This window comes from Suillus discolor (genome assembly GCF_016758755.1).
Source record: "Suillus discolor strain FC423 chromosome Unknown F5147scaffold_53, whole genome shotgun sequence".
Classification (NCBI taxonomy): Eukaryota; Fungi; Basidiomycota; class Agaricomycetes; order Boletales; family Suillaceae; genus Suillus; species Suillus discolor.
The window spans coordinates 172,297-188,267 of record NW_024541300.1 but is presented as its reverse complement, the minus strand read 5'-3'; the positions used below and the strand labels follow the sequence as shown (position 1 = coordinate 188,267).

The 15,971-nt window shown below is 48.1% G+C and overlaps 7 protein-coding genes across 7 annotated transcripts; 5 read left to right on the top strand and 2 right to left on the bottom strand.

Moving 5' to 3' along the window:
- Positions 1-101: 101 nt before the first annotated feature.
- F5147DRAFT_710154 (uncharacterized protein) lies at positions 102-1,863 on the bottom strand. The gene is made up of 2 exons (XM_041438261.1): positions 1,530-1,863; positions 102-1,474 (listed from the first exon to the last, which is right to left on the bottom strand). The coding sequence occupies exons 1-2, from the start codon at positions 1,589-1,591 to the stop codon at positions 514-516; spliced, it is 1,023 nt and encodes a 340-aa protein (XP_041289644.1). The 5' UTR covers positions 1,592-1,863; the 3' UTR covers positions 102-513.
- An 86-nt stretch (positions 1,864-1,949) lies between these two features.
- F5147DRAFT_616887 (uncharacterized protein) lies at positions 1,950-3,189 on the top strand. The gene is made up of 3 exons (XM_041432550.1): positions 1,950-2,169; positions 2,220-2,463; positions 2,518-3,189. The coding sequence occupies exons 1-3, from the start codon at positions 2,019-2,021 to the stop codon at positions 3,032-3,034; spliced, it is 912 nt and encodes a 303-aa protein (XP_041289643.1). The 5' UTR covers positions 1,950-2,018; the 3' UTR covers positions 3,035-3,189.
- Positions 3,190-4,418: 1,229 nt separating this feature from the next.
- Positions 4,419-5,752, top strand: F5147DRAFT_710143 (Polymerase/histidinol phosphatase-like protein). Its single transcript, XM_041438260.1, has 3 exons — positions 4,419-4,595; positions 4,645-5,208; positions 5,261-5,752. The coding sequence occupies exons 1-3, from the start codon at positions 4,437-4,439 to the stop codon at positions 5,510-5,512; spliced, it is 975 nt and encodes a 324-aa protein (XP_041289642.1). The 5' UTR covers positions 4,419-4,436; the 3' UTR covers positions 5,513-5,752.
- Positions 5,753-6,079: 327 nt separating this feature from the next.
- F5147DRAFT_710141 (uncharacterized protein) lies at positions 6,080-7,115 on the top strand. Its single transcript, XM_041438259.1, has 4 exons — positions 6,080-6,428; positions 6,479-6,552; positions 6,613-6,695; positions 6,756-7,115. The coding sequence occupies exons 2-4, from the start codon at positions 6,484-6,486 to the stop codon at positions 6,829-6,831; spliced, it is 228 nt and encodes a 75-aa protein (XP_041289641.1). The 5' UTR covers positions 6,080-6,428; positions 6,479-6,483; the 3' UTR covers positions 6,832-7,115.
- A 383-nt stretch (positions 7,116-7,498) lies between these two features.
- On the top strand, positions 7,499-9,164 carry F5147DRAFT_839169 (uncharacterized protein; the record flags this gene model as incomplete). The annotated part of the gene is made up of 7 exons (XM_041444195.1): positions 7,499-7,711; positions 7,765-7,806; positions 7,859-8,159; positions 8,213-8,386; positions 8,443-8,754; positions 8,804-8,939; positions 8,990-9,164. The coding sequence occupies exons 1-7, from the start codon at positions 7,532-7,534 to the stop codon at positions 9,162-9,164; spliced, it is 1,320 nt and encodes a 439-aa protein (XP_041289640.1). The 5' UTR covers positions 7,499-7,531.
- F5147DRAFT_321953 (major facilitator superfamily domain-containing protein) lies at positions 8,990-11,878 on the bottom strand. Its single transcript, XM_041429216.1, has 13 exons — positions 11,646-11,878; positions 11,489-11,587; positions 11,294-11,439; positions 11,179-11,245; positions 11,007-11,121; positions 10,810-10,953; positions 10,683-10,764; positions 10,616-10,632; positions 10,231-10,563; positions 10,086-10,173; positions 9,677-10,024; positions 9,395-9,627; positions 8,990-9,335 (listed from the first exon to the last, which is right to left on the bottom strand). The coding sequence occupies exons 1-13, from the start codon at positions 11,806-11,808 to the stop codon at positions 9,263-9,265; spliced, it is 1,908 nt and encodes a 635-aa protein (XP_041289639.1). The 5' UTR covers positions 11,809-11,878; the 3' UTR covers positions 8,990-9,262.
- A 78-nt stretch (positions 11,879-11,956) lies between these two features.
- On the top strand, positions 11,957-14,201 carry F5147DRAFT_710133 (uncharacterized protein). The gene is made up of 5 exons (XM_041438258.1): positions 11,957-12,261; positions 12,313-12,998; positions 13,048-13,812; positions 13,863-13,953; positions 14,013-14,201. The coding sequence occupies exons 1-5, from the start codon at positions 12,018-12,020 to the stop codon at positions 14,021-14,023; spliced, it is 1,797 nt and encodes a 598-aa protein (XP_041289638.1). The 5' UTR covers positions 11,957-12,017; the 3' UTR covers positions 14,024-14,201.
- Positions 14,202-15,971: the final 1,770 nt, after the last annotated feature.

Sequence of the window (15,971 nt, the reverse complement as noted above, 5' to 3'; positions counted from 1 at the left end):
TATAGATTTCATGGCCCAAGTTGGGTGTAAGCACGCCAGTAGCACGTATGATGGGCCTGACAAGTTAACGATTCCTGCTCTCATATATCATCATGATGTAAGGACTCGGAGAAGAAAACTCATTTCAAATGACTAAACTTACATATCAGATCGCAATTACGTATGTACATACTGCATGCTGTCGAGTTCGGTTAAAATGCGGTCGGAAAGATGTGGTCAAGAAAGTTGATCAGAGTAAACTTTGAATCGTTGCTATAACAAACTAAGGTGTCGTAGGGTGTCATGAAAGGCATCAAAATTGCGAGACAATTGATGGCATAGAGACGAATATTTTTTCGGGATATGATGGATGCGATGCAGTGTTCCTTCCATGTAATAGATTCCTTCACAAAAATGCCGAAGTGCCAGGGAGCACACCAGCACCCTACGCCCTGCAAGGGCAGTCATAAATTGGAACCTCGTGGCAAGTCAGGGTCGGCGGGCATGTAAATAGAATTCCAACCTGCACTGAAATTATTTGTTCCCTGCGAGCGCAACAGCAAACCATCCGAAAATAGCCATTAAAAAGCGCACCATCCACGCTGGGTCAGCGCCAACGCCGCGACCTGGCCTGAGCTGCATCGCCAGAGCAATGTCAAACTCAGGCACAGCACGGTATGCGCGACTGCGAGGATGGATAAGGGGTGACGAAGGAGGTGCAGGAGTAGAACTAGCGACCCGCACGGACCAGGAAGGACGTGCAGGTAGTTCGCGAGCTTCAGAATTTATTGCTGGGTGTACACATGCTTGTGGAAGTGTGGGTCGATCATCTGGGGTAGGGTCGAGTGCCGTTGGGATGGGTGGTGAAGAAAGATCCCGCAAAGGTGAATCAGGTGACGGATCTTGCACACCGAGAGACGGCAGAATGTCCAAAGCATCGTGAAACTTCTCGTCCTCTGAGTCTTCTTGTGAGTCATCGGAGGTAGTGATGGAGACATAGGACAACAGTGCAGACGCGCGAGAACTGAAATACGGGGGTTCCTCGGACTTCTCATTCAGTATACCCTGCGTTACCGCTATAACTGTTCCAGTGTTTGAATTTCTCCTGCAGGAGGATAACACTGTATAATTCTCAGCATGGAGTAGACTTTGCCAAGCCTTGTAAGACCAAAGAATTTGGGTATGTAAGTCTTTGATGGCATACAATCTCAGGCCTACACAGGCCAGTGCAAGCAGCGCAATAGTGCATGAGAAGACGAGGAAGAGGGTAAAAACAGAAGTCGAGAAATCTGCTTTCCCATAGTCAATGACGACTGGGAGGTTGTGCGTAGTTGGCACTTCATCTCCTGAGCTGATCACAGTCATGATTCGTTGACCAAAAGGCACGAGACCTTCTGTGTTGGTCGACCCGTGTACTGCATCAGGTAAAAGGTAGCCATCATCTGCAGCAGCGGATGGGGGCCCGACAACCATTCCAGCGTCGCGATAAAAGTCACTATAGCAGCCCGCATCAGAAAAGTGTTCAGAAAATAAATGCCAGCTTGACTTACTCTGGATGTGATGAACGCAAACGAAAAACCACTTGCATAGAATCTTGTATTTCTGCTGACATCCTACGACAGTCACTTACTGGTGCTCATCAGAGCACATGGATAAACTTACCGTGACTGCTTAGAGTCCGGCAAAATTGGAAGACTCGAAACGGCCAGCGCGAGCAGAGGGACAGAAATAAGTGTAGTAAACATCATGTCAACACCAACAATGACAGAACGTTTGCTATCCAGTTCTGGCGGCGGTTACGCAAAGGAAGCGGAGGAACAAGACCCACCTCGTTTCTACCTCGCCTCGCGATCCCGAAAACACGATGCAAAGTCGGAATAGGTCGGCATGCGGCCGGCTGCCGACACGCAAGTCGCGTCTCCATTTAGTTGTTGTCACGTGCAGTTATAATTCCCTTCAATGAGTTGGTGCACACTGTCACCACCCAGAGCTAACTCAGGGCCAACTCAAGTCCGAGTACCCGTTATATTAAATATTGAATGGCACCAACTTCAAGAAACCAGCGCCAACAGTCAAGAGCATCCTTTCATCCATCCAATGATCCTGCAACTTACCGTGATCTACTACTCTTTGAAGAGCGCCTCAAAACCAATGCCGCTCAGCTCCAACGCAGAAAGTCCAGGTATCAGCGTATGTTTTCACAATATCTATATTGCTTAAACGCTTATGTTTATTCCTAGTGTTCCTATTTCATCTTCTGATAGCTATTGCATTCCTTCTTTCCGAAGTCCTTCTTCAGACGTCCTTTCTAGACATACCCTACACGAACCTCCTCCGCAAAGTACTTCCGGATGTGTACGGGGGTGTTGAGAGCTCAAAGCCCCACCCGTACTTTGCATCGGGGCTCCTCTTCGTACTTGTAACTGCCCTCCTTCTCTTCTTTGCCAGCGGCATGTATGCTGAGAAAATTGCATATGCAAATAGGTCAGCTTTCATACAATGTATTCACCGCTCAGAGATTTAGCGACGGTGCTGCAGATATGTTCCTCATGCGAATAAAGCTCTTCGAAATTTTAACATGTACCTGAATGTCCGACGTCCCCCCCTTCGCTCAGCATTCTCTATCAGCCCCTTTCCTTTTATTTTCCATCGACCTACCCAGTCACGAGGACCGTCCCCAACACCGCGCCCATCCAATGCACCAGCTCCCATGGCTCCTATACCACCAGCAAACAATCCACGTGGTGAACTCATTTTTTCGTCACGCGTTGACCGGGGCTTTAGGGAGAGCTACGAGAGATATCGAGCTGCATTTGAAAGGAAGCGAGATCGAAGAGAGAGGGATGAAAGAGACAAGACGTGGACAGGACGAATTGCGAACAAGATGCCGTGGAATCAACCGCCGGATGCGCCGTCTGCTTTAGTCGCACTTTCACGGACCGCGTCTGGTCGCGGGCGGGGGAGCGCTGTCGGCACTCCATTAGGGTCCAGGAGATCAAGTCCTATGCCTAGGCCAGGGACAAGAGATTCTCCTGCTGTGAGGACTATTGATTAATATTGATTAAGCAGATCTAATCAATATTGTCATTCACATTCGTCTGAAAAATAATGTCCATTCATACTTTTGTGAGGTGTGTGTTCCCCAAGTCGACTAGGTAGCAGAGAAGTTGTCGGTGCCTAGTGAATTTGTAACAATATTGAAGATGAACGGTTCCGTACACAGAGATTGCCCTTCTACTCGAAATTCGATTGCATAAGGAGCTCCCAAATGCAGTGGCCGCTAGTCAACTACGAGTCGCGGTCCCGCGAAACCCCGTTGAATTCTAGCACGACATTCAAAGGTAACAGTACCACGTGTTTATCTCAAATATTAATGAACACCGTACAGCAGTGCGTTCTCAGATGTGGCGGACTTGAAAGCACCCCGTGTTATGTAGGTTTGGGAAGGCGAAACATGTACGATACGCGATTTTCAAAGTAGTATGTACTTACATCCACACCAGATATAACTTACATAATTAATTTCATTGCCTGCAATGCTGCCGCGGGCCAACTGATGTGGTAGTAATGTCGGTAATCGTGTTTCTCTCAACATAGGCCCATCATGCATCATGATGGAAACCATGTGAGTGCACAGTGGGTAAGTACTTATGGGTCCCAGATATCCTCATACGTTCAGTCTGTTTATAGTTTGCCAAGACTTACTTAGAGCTCTGCTTGTACATTCAAGTTCTCTTATTCATGAACTTCGTTCATTACTGAGTTCGAAATTCCACGATGATTCTCGGTTGAGTCGGAGTGCATTACATGCACTTCAGGGATATGTCATGGGAAGCACTGGCAATGGCGTGGTGGCGCTACATGCGGTTAGGCTACGGAATTTCCAAAGACTCCATCTCCGTCGTGTCCGACTGATGGATGATAACATGACTCGGACGAAGGCTCTTATCCGGATCTGAGGTGGGTAAGGGTTACTCAGGTAAACGCAGTACTTACCATGAGAAGCCCGTGTTGCAATTACAAGTGTTTCAGTTACATGACGGAGAAAACTGCCTATCAAGTAGTTAGCATGAATGGGAAAGCTTCTGAAGATACATCACTTGCGGTGTTGTTGCGCCTCGATGGCCCAATGGAAGAAGTACTCATTAACTTAAACAGCAAGCGTCGCGGGAGGCAAGTGCCTTGAAGTGCGGCACTTACGTTGCGTATATTATTCATTAGATGCCCCATTTTTGCGCTGTCAAACATGCAGATTCAACACGTCATCCAACATCTGGGGTAGCATGCAGGCGAACTATCAAATCAACGTCATACGCACGCGGGGTCGTGGTGATTCGTGACGCCTCCCGCGATGGGTTCTGCATTACCTTTTCAACATGTATTATGTAAGACACGATTGATGCGCAGATTGGCAGTTCGCTTTCAGAGTGCATCTCTGTGCTAAATATTAAATAGCTATGCCTCACAGTCATCACTCTCACTCCGGACAGTTCTGCAGGCATGCTTTCGGATCCTTAGAAGAAGTCGTATTGGAAGCCATCAAACAACGTTTCGAGGTGTATGGTTTGACAGAACATGTACCCCGCTACAGGCCAGAGGATCTGTATCCAGAGGAGGTAGTTTCTCCTCCTTGAACCAGGTTTTACATCTAAATATATCTGTTAGAGGGAACTGTCTCTTGATGGCCTGTCGAAGCAGTTCCTGAGTTTTCTTAACGAAGCTCATCGATTGAAGGAGGTTTACGCCTCCCAGATCACCTTATTGGTTGGACTCGAGACAGAGTACATTACCGATGATGACCTCAGTCATCTTCAAAAGCTCCTGAAGGATAATGAGAGGCGCATCGATTATATCGTTGGATCCGTCCATCATGTCAGCACTATTCCCATCGACTTTGATCGTGTCACATATGAAAAGGCTTTGGCCAACTTTTCGAATGAAGAGGGCGTTTATATTCTCGGAAACGATCAAATGGAACGCTTTCTATCTGCATACTTCGATGCACAGCATCAATTGATACGGCAGTTTCAGCCAGAGATCATTGGCCATCTCGATTTGTGCAGGCTCTACACCCCTTCCCTCGATCTCAAGCAGTACCCCATCGCCTGGGGCAAGCTAATCAGGAACATCGAGGAAGCTACGCGGTACGGCGCACTTTTTGAAATCAATGCTGCCGCGTTCAAGAAGGAGGGGTGGACTTCGCCATACCCTGGGAAAGATGTAGTAGGGGTCAGTAACAAACGTCATGCTGTGTCAATCGTTACCTCCTTACTGTGCCTAGCTTATTCAGGAGAAAACTGGTCGGTTTGCTTTGTCTGATGACAGTCACGGACCGCGGACTGTCGGACAGTATTATTTGGATGTGGCGGACTATCTGGTTCATGTAGGAATTACTGAACTTTGGTATTTGGACTGTTCATCAAAGCCAAATCACAATGGGAGGTACATATCTCCCAGGCGAATTGAAGGCGATTGGCGGCTCCATACTTTCTGGAAACATAGGGAAGGTGAAAGGCGCAAAATCGTCTCTTAATAAATACGAGATGTTTTTGGCGATGGAAGTACGTTTTGCGGCGGCTTGAAGTACTTCGATATTATCTTTGATGTCTTCTGCCCCAAGATGCACTCCAGCCAAAGCCAGCGATTTGTCATTTTCTGATTGACTATGCTTTGTTTTATGGGTGCTGCTACGTTTCTGTCTGGCATTAAATCATCATCCGTAACGCGCATTCCAGACTGCAGGTCGCTTGACAGAACATGCCTGAATGGGAGGACAATGCTTTTGAATCCTATTACGGAGTGCGGTGTTTTGCTGTGAGGAAGCGATCAGTCTTGTCCTCCGGTGCCAATTAATTCGCTTGTACCTTCAAATCAGGTGCAAATCAGGCGCGGTGAGCTCGCATACGTAAAAAGTTTGCATCATGGACAAACACTTAACACGATTTAGGATGGCGCACGACCACGAGCATTTCCACGGTGCCATATTTGACAGCTGGAGAGCTCATCGCAGAAGCATTCAAACTTATGCCGGTTACCTTTCACTGCTACTGACTTAACGCCCAAGTACTCTGAATCAAGATCTCGATTTTTCCCTTGAACCCGCGATCCTCATTGCGTGTGTCATCAGTTCAATCTCAGATGTGGGTCAGCCATGCTGCTCAAGATAAGATTCATATGTCTTCCCATCATGTGCTTGCCTTTGACGTGCTTCTCCATGCAAGGTGCTCGGCGTGTCAAAGTTTAATGCCCCAACTTCGCAATCCCTACCCCGCATTGGCTTTGACATCACTTAACCCCGCAGTTGTCACTCTAGCCTCTCAGGAGAATAATTTTTTCTGGTGGTCTCTTATTGCATGTGCATGATGGGGGACATGCAGTGGCAGTATTTAAAGAGTCGTGAACAGAGTGTCTTCAGCTTAACGATCCCACCCTTCCACTAGAAATCTCATGTGAGGGAGATTCAGGCGCTTTCTCCTCGCACGACTGACTTATGTTACAGTAAACATGTGTCACCGTCAGGTTCAGTGCGCCAGACACGGTTGTGGCCACGAAGAGCCCATCGGGGACGCGAAGGTTAGCCCCAATGCAGTGATACTGCATTTGCACTTTGAAGTCACTGACAAAAACTGAAAGGTGGATTGTCAATCCTCTCAATGTCGATACAGCGCTGCACATCCACGAGGCTGTCCAATTTGCTCTAGCACATGTACTCAATGGTTTGTTGCACCACAATATGTAGAGAACTAATGACTGACTGTAATTTTGTCTCACACCAGCATGGGTAGAGCCCAAACTATTGTCGTCCGAAATGGAAATCCGATGTGTTCCCATTGTGCTAGACAGAACGCATAAAAGATCGGACCTGCTGTGCTGTCACAGCTACCAAATGGGCCTTGACCCCGCCATGCATGCCGATCACAGCTTGCTGTCCAATCACTTTGTACTCGCAGTCCGATCTTGGATTGATATTCGCAACTACCATTATTGTTGATTGAGTTATAAGCATTAGGCCCATCCACTTAGGTCAAGGGCATTTCTCGTACTTGTACTTACTTATACTTAGTCTTCCAGTTACTGAGGACCAGCCAGCCGTGTGGTCATCAATACTCAAATTGAGATGTCTTCTTTCACTTCCCGAATTATCTACCCACGAGGATACCGAGTCGTAGAGCAGTGTATAATACCAGCTTCGTGAGAACCTGAATCGGCATGCAATCTGACAGAGTTACGCCTTCGCCGGCTGTTGATTGAACATTGTCACCTCTTAAGGCGCAAATTTGGGATCGATCACTGAGTGCATAGGCGGCCCGCCTATAGTCCCCTAGAAAGGCTTTATACGTATAGAAGGACAATAGAAGGAAGCCAGTCATTCATTCTTGATCAAATTGTACACGAAGGGCTTAAGTACTGAAGTACTAGTAGCTTCGGATCATAGCAAAAGGATGTGGCTGCCAGGCGGTGTTATATGTTGTGTAGCTTCGGACTTTCCATAAGTATGTGTATGGCCCGGTTCCAATAAGGAACTTTAATCACTAGAAGGTTAATCCAAACCATGAACCTAGTAGCCGCATTTTCTGGTCCATCTCAGGCAGCATATCTTCGCACCCTTCCTGCCATTAGAGAACGATGCTCAAATGTACATGCCATGGCGCAACAGGGAAAGCTGGAGTATTTTGATTATAGCCCAGATCGTGAATCGTCCGTTGTGAATTACTGCCTCGAAATCATGAAGGTTCCACCTCGAGTTGACTCTCAGGCGTTACTCATGGCTGACACATATTTTAGAGAGACTTTCCCGCAGCTGATGGCGGTGTTGACTTTGCGTCTGTGAGGATTTATATTTCTAATCGGACAGCCAGTGTTAGAATCACATCCATAGATCCCACCGCATGGAAGATGGAGGCATCTAGATGCAGGAAAATCACGCATAGCGCCTTTGATGACGAAATGGGATGAAGAACAAGGGTCGCCAGTCAGCGAGAAAGAGAAATGCAAGAGGTTGATTGATTTGTTCCTTGTTTCTGTCCTACTGGATGCTGGAGCTGGCAACCAATGGGTGTACAACGAGTCAGACGGGGAAAGCTACAGTCGGTCGGAAGGGCTTGCAGTTGCAACTGTACATATGTTTGACCAAGGTCTTTTTTCGGGATCTCCTGTAGCTCAGCCTCATCGCGTCGATGGTAAGGGGAACATCCTCTGTGTCTAGGTTCTCATCTGATTTTCTTACCTAAAGCGCAGGGATTGTCTCAGATTAATGAATCGAGAATCGCCTCTGCTATGCAAGTCAGTGATACCAATCCGATGGTTGGTTTGTCGGGCCGAACTTCCCTCTTGGTCAATCTCAAAACCGCGTTGGAGTCTAATCCCCGCTTCTTCGGTTCTGACGCTAGACCCGGAAATATCATTGGTATTGATCGTTGTCCACTGTTTGATTAAGTGGTTGATCACTTCTGATGTTCACAGACTTCCTGGAATCCGAATCGAAGCTTGATGGTTCGTCCCTGCGTGTCCATATCTCATCACTGTGGGGAGTTTTGCTCGAGGGCTTAGCTCCGATTTGGCCTGCAAGGTATTCTATCGGCGGAGTGCAACTCGGAGATGTGTGGCCGTGTTCTGCGCTCGCCACGGATGGGCAAGCCGAGGGAGACAACTTCGTACCGTTCCACAAACTAACGGGATGGATCACATATAGCCTGATTGAGCCCATGGAGAAGATTCTCAAGTGGAGATTTGACGGTATCGAGGACATGACTGGTCTTCCAGAGTATAGAAACGGTGCATATGATGTACCTTAGTGTGACACTGCTGTTGACGTTTGATCTAGGAGGTTTGCTGGTCGACTTTGGTGTTCTTACTCTCAAACCCGGTCTTAAAGCGCTCGCAAACACTGGCGGTGTTCCATGTCTTCCACCATCACATGGTGCTGTAGTTGAATGGCGAGCAATGACGGTGATTGAACTGTGAGTCATCAGTGAAACTGTCTTAAGATTATACTGAAATTCTTGGGCAGCGATCGCATCGCCGACGGCATCCGTCGTCAAGTTGGTGTGAACTCCTACGATCTGACCCTTGCCCAAGTACTAGAAAGCGCAACATGGAAAGGAGGGAGAGAAATTGCCAAGCGACTCCGCCCTTTAACCGGAGGACCGCCCATCGAGATAGAAAGTGACGGAACTGTTTTTTGAGGTTGTAACAAACATTCTTCCGGAAGGTATCAAAGCATGTATGTATAACTGTAGTTCAACATTGGAAGTACCCTGGTGACCAGGAAAGTGATCAAAATTCATGTACGTTTCAATTCCCTAGCTAGGCGCCAACACAAGACGAAAGCTACGGCCGCGGCCACGCCTCCCAACCTGATTTAGTTTTGTGATCAGCTGCTTCACTAGCATGTATGACGCCATTGAGCACCCACCGAAAGATTATTGCAATTGAATTGGGACCTGTATTTACAGAGGGATCTTCGTCTCGATCTAAAATTTGTCGCATCACATCTCCTGACGTAGTGATCGTACCGTCGACAGGTATGGCATTGCCCGGATGATGACTGTGTAAGACGGATTTCTGAGGATCAAATATTGCGAAGATGATTGATGACAGGCCAGTGACGAAAAATTGGGGTACTACGATAAATATATTATGAATGCCCTGGTGACGTTGATTAGATCTGACAGGGACAAGAATCTGAAGCACTGACGAGAATAGCACCGGCCTGTGAGCTCAAGCTGTTGGGATTCTTTTTCAGCCTATGAGGAGGCGGTGCATCATGAGACATTTGAGCCGATGAGACATTTATATCGGTCTGGCTGACTCGTGCTTCGTGGTTTATCATGATCCTCGGATAGCCGTCATCCTCTTCTTGTTCCAGTGACCCAGATCTCGAGTATGTCGGGTCTTCCAGGTCGGAGCCGACGAGATGCTGAGTTTCATCAGCATCTTGCCCATCATCATCTGTCCTAGATCTTAGATTTGAGCGCGTGTCCTCTAGATATATCGAAGTCATTTCTTCATCGGTTGCAGGATGGGACAATATTGCCTCCGCGAGCTGAGAATGTATGGAATCAGGGAACAGTAGGGCAACATTCAGGGTTTGAATGATGACGTACCAGCGTAAATGGGGCCCACTGTACTATGGCGAAACAAAATCCGGTCACTGACATGATGAAAGTAGCACCGCCAACGCTTGATACAACCCTTCACAGGTCAAATCGTCATCAAAATCATCACTTGCTTTGACGTGTAGGGACTTACAATGTGGCAGCCATGCATAATGAGAATACGAAGAGAGAGAATGCCCATAGTGTAGCCAGGTGAACCTGAACACGTTCCAACCACGGCTTCCTCGGTTGAAGAGGAGTCAATACAGCGACTTCTTTAGCACGGACGACGAAGAAAGGCATAATGATGTTTGCCGCGAGAGACACCAGCGCGCTGTAGAATAGTGCGCGCGCGCCAAGACGTGTAGCCTCCTCGTCTAATATGACAGCTGAGAGATCGTCTTCTGGGGGAGGGGAAACCTGTTTGTGCAGTTCGCCGATATACACAGTGGTATAGAATAAAACAGGGAACCATGCTAGCGATGAACTACCAGATCATGGCTGTCAGATAAATGAAGCGTTATTCGAGACAAACGCACAAAAATTGGATATAACACTGTAAAGTAGGTCAATAGACATGGACCAATAAAAATATATGCTGCATACGATCTGTCTTATCACTCGGGGTAATCTTGTTAGAGTATTCCATAGATTGTATATTTCATTCTTTAGGCCCTTGGCGCGGGAGCTATGGCCGAGTGAGACAAAAACTAAGTAAATAGAGATGACGCACTCGGTTGCAACAAGTATCCTCTCTTTGACGCAAACGGAGGTCAACAAATGTGTGAACATGAGTAACAGAGACGCGATGACTACTAGATCTTGTAGTTGAGCTCGGCCAAGGAAAGGTAACCATTGAGGAAGGTCTATTTCTCCCCTATGACAAGATATGAGTGTTCATAGCCATTAATCTGCCTAATCTAAGCTCACACAAAGAATCCAACTACACTGCCAATGGCCAGCATTCGAGCGGCCCATGCATTACCACTGGGCTGATCTGATGGGGGTAGGGTGTCAACCAAAAGAGCGCGATCCAGAGCCCCCACTGCGAATAGATTCTGAGTTTCATCACATGCAATACTCGGGGTTTGTGAAGACAAACCTGCGTTGATGGAAAAATCTATGCAATATATCGATAGGACAGCAAGCCATATGGCAAGTGAATCATGCTGACAAATTCAGTATGGTCTGTCAGTTGTGTTGAAGAGTGCACGCACTGAGGGCGATCCTGGCGTTGTAAACAAACCAGCAAGTGGACGGGCGTATCCGAACAGAAGGGTCGCAACACAACACAATGCTGCACTAACACCGATTAAAGGTCGCCGTCTACCAAAGCGTGACTTTGAATTATCTGCTAGCACGCCTGAAGTCATGTTGAGTGGACTGAAAAGTAGGAAGTACAGGATAGGTACCTATCAAGGGCTGAACAATGAGGCCAGAGAGGGGCCCAGCAAGGAAGACGACTGCCATTAGTTGTTTTGACAGACCGAGGGACAACAGGTAGGGGGAAGCTTGCAGCGCGCAGTAGCATTAAATAACCATCTAGTGAGGTGTAGGCTAACCATTTACCATATGACATCTCAACCGACCACAAGACCTGCACTCCCAAAAGCCCGACGGTAAGAGCAGGGAGACGTGTCAACGGGGGTCCCAAAATCCTGGCTCTTCCTATCCACCGGGATTCATCATTGAGGGAATCTTCAGCGAAGGATAAAGCAGAAAACCCGGTCATTCTTGCCGAGTGTGCCTAGCCAGTAAACTGTCTGCAGGATTTCGATTAGCTTGTAAATAGTACTTGGAAGTCCAACTATGGTTTTCAACTTATAGCCACCGAGCACTGCCAGCTGGGATTGCCTTTTCGAGATCGAAGACTTCAAATTGTTGCCATCACTAGTGGTCACCGCAGGACATCAATTTGCAGGAGTTAATCTATAGTGCTGAATGCTGACCCGCACACTCCTTCGTTCAAGGATACCTAATCTCAATCGCCTTCTCCATTCATCCTCCCGTATCAGCAGGCAGTTGTTTGACCCATCTACTGTTGAACGTGTCTCGGAGGATGTGGACGTTTGCATCGTCGGAGCTGGCCCTGCTGGTCTTAGTACTGCGATTCGACTAAAGCAGTTGGAACAGAAATTAGGAAAAGAATTAAGGGTCGTTGTACTGGAAAAGGGTGCTGAAGTAGGTGCGTACTCCAAACAGTGAATCTTTCCTGTGTAAATGCAACTCGCCCCAGGCTCCCATACACTCTCCGGAGCTGTCATCGAGCCTCGAGCCCTCGACGAACTCTTGCCAGATTGGGCCCTCCGCGATGATCACCCACTCACGCAGTCAGCAACGTCCTCTCACATGCGGTTCCTCACAAAGTCGCTCTCGATACCTATACCCCATCCCCCTCAAATGGCCAACCAAGGAAATTACATCGTTTCGCTCTCTCGTTTCACTGCGTGGCTCGGGAACATCGCGGAAGAAATGGGTGTCGAGGTTTACCCTGGGTTCGCCGGCGCCGGCGTGGTTTACACAGATGATGGGAGCGTTGCTGGTGTCAGGACGAATGAAGTGGGTCTGGACAGACTAGGGTGCATGAAGGAGTCCTTTGAGCCTGGAATGGAGTTTCGTGCAAAGGTCACCCTTATCGCGGAAGGCGCGCACGGCTCCATCGCCAAGGAACTCATTCAAAAATTTGATCTTCGCCGAAATTCCGATCCACAAACATATGGCATCGGCCTCAAAGAAGTTTGGCGCGTGGATCCAACCCAATATCGACCTGGTGAAGTTGTTCATACCATGGGCTGGCCCCTTGACTTCAGGACATACGGCGGTGGGTGGGTTTATCACATGGCTGATGGGCTCGTCAGCCTAGGCCTTGTAATCGGACTCGACTATGCCAACCCATATCTGAGTCCTTATAAAGAATTTCAGGTGTGTTCTTTTTAGTTGTTGCATACGTTCCTCTGATGTCCCATTCAAGCGCATGAAACACCATCCATATTTCGCAGAGCTCCTGTCTGGGAACTCCACAAGGATAGCATATGGTGGACGTTCGCTCAACGAAGGCGGCCTTCAATCTGTGCCTCAGCTTTACTTCCCCGGCGGTGCCCTGGTTGGTTGCTCGGCTGGTTTCGTCAACATCGCAAAAATTAAAGGCACCCACAATGCGATGAAGAGCGGTATGTTGGCTGCCGAAGCAGCTGCAGCTGCTCTATCTCAGGAGTCTAGCAGTGGACCTGCAGATATGTCACCGTATGAAACTGCACTGAAGAATAGTTGGGTTTGGTCAGACCTTAACGAGGTTCGTAACTTACGTGAAAGTTTTCACACCCCCTTGGGTATTTGGGGAGGTATCATGTACTCTGGCGTCGATTCTCTCCTCCTCAAGGGACGCACTCCTTGGACTTTCCGCAATCGAGCAAGATTGACGGATGCACAGCATACTCAACCCGCGTATCGATTCCACCCTATCAACTACCCTCCTCCGCAGCCCCCGTTGTCGACAGATTTGCTGACTTCGTTGACTTTAACCGGCACGAACCATGCAGAAGACCAACCTGTGCATCTCCGTGTACGCCAGGGCGACAATGAGAACACGGCCCTTCGAAAGTCGCACGTACAGCGCAACGTGAGCGAGTATGCTGGGTTATTGCAACGGGCTTGCCCTGCTGGTGTTTATGAATATGTTGAAGATGAGACCGCAGTAGATGGGTGGAATGGACATAAACTAGTGATAAACTCACAGGTGCATCTCACTCTTGAACCATCTACTACGTCTGACATCGATCGTCGCAGAACTGTATCCACTGCAAGTTATGTGATATTAAGGTCCCCACACAGGATATCACATGGACTGTTCCCGAGGGGGGTGGAGGTCCAAAATACAGTGAGTGTCCTTTGCCGACTATTTTCATTGCGATGGCTTATCTTATTCTCATCATTAAGCTATTACCTGACTGTAAAATAGTGCAGAGTAGCTCTACACAACGTATGTCGTCGGGGCGCATCACATATATTGCATGCCGGGGCACGCTCTCCTCTGACGACATAAGTTTTTTCTTCAATCTTCAGATAAAATCTTATCCCACTATATGATGTAGTACAGTAGAATGAATTGATTCATATGACGAGAAACGACGTGCTACGACAGTGTGATATTACTAGTAGTAGGTATCGCGGCAGCGTAAAAGCAGGTGCGGGGCGCGCAGCAGTAGCTTAGGGAACTGCATGAGTAAACCCGCGGGTGTGGGCAGTCGTACCCGCACCCGTACCCGCACTGGCAGTGCGGGTACGGGTTTTACTGCGGGTATCAACACATTGGACCTAGAGTATTACCCCCGACGGGCATACCTATGGGTCACTGTGTGGAAAATAGGAAACAACACGCGCGTGAATCCGTCGACAATAGATGGTGGAAGCTCGGTGCTGAGTGACATGGATGGTGGAGCACGAAAGATGGGGGAACAACTAAGCAGAGAGTCAGAAAGTGATGGCCGTGGCGCCGTCAGCGTCCACTAAGAAGCTCGGAAGACGAGATCACACACCACCTGAGAGCATGACATGGTCAGAGCACTATCAACATCGGGTAAGCAGGTCAAAGGACAAGGACACGCACTTCCTGAGAACGGGACACGACTGCAGCACAATCAGCGTCAGGTAAGCAGGTCAAAAAAATGAGATCACGCACAAGCTGAGAGCAGGACGCGGCCATAGCACCATCAGCGTCGAGTATGCAACGTAGTAAAATATGAGATCACGCACTTGCTGAGAGCGGGATGCAGCCAGAGCACCATCAGCGTGGGGTAAGCAAGTCAAAGGACGAGAACAGAGAGAGTTCCGAATCACCAGTGTGTCATCGTGGTCTTCGAACTTGATGCGTTGCGATTCGTATGCTGCGAGCCGTTCCTGAAGTTGCTGAATTCGAGTTTCGGAGGGAGTGCTGGCACTTGCGCATATACCCACCCTTTGTGCGCATATATCCACCCTATCAAGATATTCTGAGCCTATTAAGCACAAAATATGATACTTACATCATTCTTATGTTGCGGGTAATCTTTTGAATGCTGCAAGAAATCGTTTGAATGATCTAATGAAAGAGACGAAAACAAGATCAGCGTAGGGTAAGCAGGTCAAAAGACGAGAACACGCACATACTGAGAGCAGGACGCAGCCAGAGCACCATCAGCGTGGGGTAAGCAGGTCAAAGGACGAGAGCACGCACTTGTTGAGAGCGGGATGCGGCCAGAGCACCATCAGCGTAAGGTAAGCAGGTCAAAGGACGAGAATACACACAAACTGCGAGCAGGACACGGCCATAGCACCATCAGCGTCGAGTATGCAACGTAGTAAAAGACGAAATCACACACTTGCTGAGAGCGGGACGCAACCAGTGCACCATCAACGTCGGGTAAACAGGCCAAAAGACGAGAACACGCAGTTTTTGAGAGCAGGATGCGGGCAGAACACCATCAGTGTGGGGTAAGCAGGCCGAAAGACGAGAACAGAGAGTCTTCTAATGGCTCACATGGGACTGGCGGGCACCCATGTGCACTTTTAGAACGCATATACCCACCCTTTCGACTTGTGTTAAAAATCAAGTCTGTTTATGAATAATAACAATACCACTTACACCTAGCTATGGCCTCAGTGGGAGACGAAAAATCGGCGGAGAGGTCCTGTAAAAACTGAGATTGCGATGATGAAAAAGAGAGAAGACAACATGATTGTAGTAGTAAGAAGATAAATTGTAGGACTCAGATACAATGATGATATCATGTCACACCGTCACACGTTGCGCGAGAGTGCTATGATGCAATGCAGTGAGCGAAGCTTCGAAAGATCGGAAGAAACGATGCAAAACGAGAATTGTGATGTAACGATCTAACTATGAAGCTTGACGAAAAT

Bases quoted from the DNA above. Each gene is read 5' to 3' on its own strand.
- F5147DRAFT_710154 (XM_041438261.1), bottom strand. From the start codon at position 1,591: ATGTCAGCAGAAATACAAGATTCTATGCAAGTGGTTTTTCGTTTGCGT. The intron at 1,475-1,529 runs GTAAGTCAAGCT...GGGCTGCTATAG, and splicing joins TTGCGTTCATCACATCCAGA to TGACTTTTATCGCGACGCTG.
- F5147DRAFT_616887 (XM_041432550.1), top strand. From the start codon at position 2,019: ATGGCACCAACTTCAAGAAACCAGCGCCAACAGTCAAGAGCATCCTTT. The intron at 2,170-2,219 runs GTATGTTTTCAC...GTTTATTCCTAG, and splicing joins CAGAAAGTCCAGGTATCAGC to TGTTCCTATTTCATCTTCTG. The intron at 2,464-2,517 runs GTCAGCTTTCAT...ACGGTGCTGCAG, and splicing joins AAAATTGCATATGCAAATAG to ATATGTTCCTCATGCGAATA.
- F5147DRAFT_710143 (XM_041438260.1), top strand. From the start codon at position 4,437: ATGCCTCACAGTCATCACTCTCACTCCGGACAGTTCTGCAGGCATGCT. The intron at 4,596-4,644 runs GTAGTTTCTCCT...TATATCTGTTAG, and splicing joins AGGATCTGTATCCAGAGGAG to AGGGAACTGTCTCTTGATGG. The intron at 5,209-5,260 runs GTCAGTAACAAA...TACTGTGCCTAG, and splicing joins CTGGGAAAGATGTAGTAGGG to CTTATTCAGGAGAAAACTGG.
- F5147DRAFT_710141 (XM_041438259.1), top strand. From the start codon at position 6,484: ATGTGTCACCGTCAGGTTCAGTGCGCCAGACACGGTTGTGGCCACGAA. The intron at 6,553-6,612 runs GTTAGCCCCAAT...AAAAACTGAAAG, and splicing joins AGCCCATCGGGGACGCGAAG to GTGGATTGTCAATCCTCTCA. The intron at 6,696-6,755 runs GTTTGTTGCACC...GTCTCACACCAG, and splicing joins TCTAGCACATGTACTCAATG to CATGGGTAGAGCCCAAACTA.
- F5147DRAFT_321953 (XM_041429216.1), bottom strand. From the start codon at position 11,808: ATGACCGGGTTTTCTGCTTTATCCTTCGCTGAAGATTCCCTCAATGAT. The intron at 11,122-11,178 runs GTTTGTCTTCAC...ATCTATTCGCAG, and splicing joins AGATTTTTCCATCAACGCAG to TGGGGGCTCTGGATCGCGCT. The intron at 9,628-9,676 runs GTCAGTGCTTCA...CAACGTCACCAG, and splicing joins CACAGGCCGGTGCTATTCTC to GGCATTCATAATATATTTAT.
- F5147DRAFT_710133 (XM_041438258.1), top strand. From the start codon at position 12,018: ATGCTGACCCGCACACTCCTTCGTTCAAGGATACCTAATCTCAATCGC. The intron at 12,262-12,312 runs GTGCGTACTCCA...AACTCGCCCCAG, and splicing joins GGAAAAGGGTGCTGAAGTAG to GCTCCCATACACTCTCCGGA. The intron at 12,999-13,047 runs GTGTGTTCTTTT...GTCCCATTCAAG, and splicing joins GTCCTTATAAAGAATTTCAG to CGCATGAAACACCATCCATA.